Raw genomic sequence first — 3684 nt, forward strand, 5'->3', positions numbered from 1 at the left:
CCCCAGCCTCATCCGTCCCTTGTGAAAGACTATTTTCAAAAGCAGGAGAAATCCTATCGAAGAAAAGAAACCGTTTAAAGCCAAACACTTTGGAAATGCTTGTTTTCCTCAATAAAAATGAATGAAAGGTGTATCTTGCTCCTTGTTTATGTCAATGTCTAAAATAAAGCAATCATTCTTTCAAGTAACACACGCACATTCATTCACATCACAACTCCCTGCCCTTTTGACTCCATCAAATCCATGGTATTTTAATCACTGTGTCATGACATTTATTTTCCACATGATGGCGCAATAGAACAAATGGAGCCTCATGATGCATCGGCCCAAGACCGACCCAGTTGGATGGAAAGCCTCATTGCTTCATGAGGCTTCAGATTCCCATCACTACTAAATATGAGAAAAATTTTCTTTCAGCGTGAGCCGCTTCTGTACACAGAAACATGCACTTGTAATGAGAACAAATGGAACTGCAAACGCGATTTTAAAATATGACTTCAAATCGCAAACAGCTTTTGAGCAAGCTCATACAAAATGTCCTCCAAATGCGAAAATGCGCCCGATGTACATACAAAAAATGAATGTATGTACCCTCTGAATGTGCTGGATTTGTTTGTCCATCCGTCCGTATGCAGGCTGCCCACTGATTCCTCTCTTGGCATTCACCGCGTGCCTTAATCGTTCTCGTGTGCAATCAAGGTCCACTGTGAACACAAGGAGCGGCATCTTTTACAGCGTCCGTTAGCATGGCAAGCACGCCGGAACACATGAGGAACGTTTTCAGACGCACATCGCCCGAGCCGTCTGCGATATCCTCTGCGTTTTATTTGGACAAAGCGGCGAGCTAGCAGGCAGGCGAATTCTTTTTGCCTCCTCACGCATTCGGGCTCCATTTTCTGGAATGCAAGTAATTAAAGGCCCCTTCCCCTCGACCCCCACTGACTGCATGACGCGCATTGTCCCACGGCTGGCACTCGGTGGCTCGCCGCCGCGTTCGGACGTGAGTGACCCGGCCGTTTCTGCGCTTCCCCTGGCTGCGTGGTGCGCTGACCGAGGTGCTGAAGAAGTCGACGACGTGGTGGAAAGAATAAAGAAAACTTAACAGACTTAGCGGAGAGCGCTGAAGCGTACGTCAACGTCGCCGCCACGTTGGATGTGTCAATGTGGCTTCAGTCGCATTCATTTGCTGCTAATATGTGATGCACGCTCATTCCAGAAGTGGACATTTTCTGCCCCCCTCACCCCAATATGTTTCTGCGGGCGCATGAAATGCATGTGGGTGGGCGAGGTCAATTATTGTCAATACCCTACAGACAGTACTTACTTTGCTCCATATAGTTGATGCTACTGTTCTCCATTCACGCAGCAATGCCGCTCCCAGTCAAGTCTTGAATGGCTTTTGCGACAACCGCTGCCACGTATTACCATAGACAACATATATGGTGCATGCACGGACTTTTCGCATCGGACGCACAACCCGTTTCAACAGGTGCCTCAAAAGAGATTCTGGTCTTTTCATAAATACATTAGCTAAACCCCAGTGGAGCGAAAAAAGACGTTGTGTACAGCTATTGTTTGTAGAAAATATATGTATTTTTACAGAAAAAGAAAATAAGAGAAACATACAGATTACAGAAAGAGAGCGTGTCCGTCCGACCTTGAGCGTCGTGTCGTCTCAACTCTTACTACTAGCTTCGCTGTTGTCTTGGCTAGGCTATTTTAGCTGTTGTAGTAGATCAAAGCTCTTTGATGTGTAACGTCTGTTGCGTCAGCACTGATTGGTTGAAGCCAAAAGACAAGCGTGCGTGCACGTCCGCGCTGACGCACGTACAGCGGAGAGCGGCGGACTATCGAGTGCTGAGTCGCGCTTCACTCGAGTGGCGTCGCTACACCTCCAACAGAAAAAAATGAAAAAAAGGAAAAGAAAATCGATGTTGAATCAAATGTCTCAAAAGTTGATGACTCCTGTGGTTTCCCATGTGCAACCGTTTCAAATTGAATTTTGAGTTAGCCAAACTGGCGGGAATGTGTCCCTCCTCCCCTGCCATATTGTGATTTCGCAAAGGATGGTCTGAACCTACAATTTACGAAAACAAAACCTCTAATCTCCGTGAACTGCGATCAATCAGTCGTCCCCAACATTTTTGTTGACATCTCTGCTTGTGCGCACATGAACATGTGGCGCAACGAGTGTCGGTTGCTTTCGTCATTTAATAAGCAATATATATTCATGTTGATTTTTCGGCAAACTAGTATGAGCCAAACAACGTCACCTTGAGAATTCCATTCAAGGAAAATCAAAACAATAAAAGAGAGAAGAAGATATGGTTCCAACCTAAAGGTTTTATTTAAACATCAAATTAATACTTTGCGGAAGAAATAAGATTAATTTGTTTGCCTCGGGCTTGGGGCGATATCGTGACCAAGTTCGGTATCAGAGCAAGCACTGATTTTGCAGGACACGGCCTCAATTTGCGGGACACATGGATTGAGCTTGAAAAGCTGTACGTGCACGCGCTACGCGGGATAGTTGGTCAACGTAATAGTGAGGGTTTCAAAATTAGTGTTTAAAAATAGAGTCCGAGTGTCAAAGTGTTTTTTTCTCCCAGGGTTAGGGTTCCAAAGTAGGGTTTTAAACTTGGTTCAGGTTATAAATTAGTGTTTTAAATGACAGGGTTTCAAAGTAGGATTTTAAACTTTGGTTTGAGTTTCAAAGTAGGGTTCTAAACACTCAGTAGTGTTTTTAAACCTGGGTTAGTGTTTTTTAAACCTGGGTTAGTGTTTCAAAGTAGAGGCGTGACCAGCGGGTAGTTGGCACCAGGCATCCATCTGAGGGAAGTGCATCCACAGCAGAACAGCTTAATTTAAGTCTGGCTAAAATTTCATGAATATGAGGAGGATGCAAATAGACATTGAATATAATTTATTTGAAAGCAATCTTCAAGCAAGCACCATTTTTCATCTCTCTCTCTCTCTCTCTCTCTCTCTCTCTCTATATATATATATATATAGATATCTATATAGATATCTATATATCTATATATATACTGTATATGTGTGTGTGTGTGTGTTTGTGTGTGTATACATATACAGTGTATAAAAGGATTGACTGCAATATTTTATTAATCTTACATCACATTTCAACTTTTCATCAAATGCTTTCTAATTCAATAATTGGTATCTTTTTTATTGTATGAAAGCTGAGAGGTCGACGCGTTGGGCATCTCCAAAGTAGAGGAAGACGGCGAGGCCGAAGCAGTGGACGAAGGCAATGAGGTAGAACACTGACGCCCACGACTGGGTCACCTCAATCATGTAACCCGACAGCGACACCATCAGCACACCTGGGCGACACACATAACTCAATTACACTTCGAATTTCTATTTTGGAAATGACATTTAGCACAATTATAGATAGATTCATTCACTCCGTGCCTCAAAACCCTGACACAATATCTCAAATCGTCTTCATCCACTGAAATGAATTGCCTGGGAAGTTTCCATTCCAATCCTCTCCTTGTGAGATGAACCAGAAGTACTTGGAGGATAGGATTGTTCGAATTGTATAAACACTTAGGAAAGGCGCCTGGATGCACACTTTAAGCCAGGGGTCCCCAACCGCCGGTCCGCGGACCGGTACCGGTCCGCAGGGCATTTGGTACCGGGCCGCACAGAAAGAACTTG

General features: G+C 44.0%; 1 protein-coding gene across 6 annotated transcripts in view; it reads right to left on the reverse strand.

The window, feature by feature from the left end:
• Positions 1-3684, reverse strand: part of LOC109512938 (solute carrier family 17 member 9-like) — a 40099-nt gene that overhangs the window by 22560 nt on the left and 13855 nt on the right. For 5 of the 6 annotated variants that reach the window (XM_019865055.1, XM_019865054.1, XM_019865056.1 and 2 more), the window contains one exon: positions 3187-3344. In XM_019865055.1, the coding sequence (XP_019720614.1) occupies positions 3187-3344 (158 nt within the window). Of the gene's footprint in view, positions 1-3186; positions 3345-3684 lie in introns of those variants that run through there. The other variant, XM_019865048.1, reaches the window with a different exon arrangement.

This window comes from Hippocampus comes, unplaced genomic scaffold, assembly GCF_001891065.2.
Source record: "Hippocampus comes isolate QL1 unplaced genomic scaffold, H_comes_QL1_v1.1 scaffold124, whole genome shotgun sequence".
NCBI lineage: Eukaryota > Metazoa > Chordata > Actinopteri > Syngnathiformes > Syngnathidae > Hippocampus > Hippocampus comes.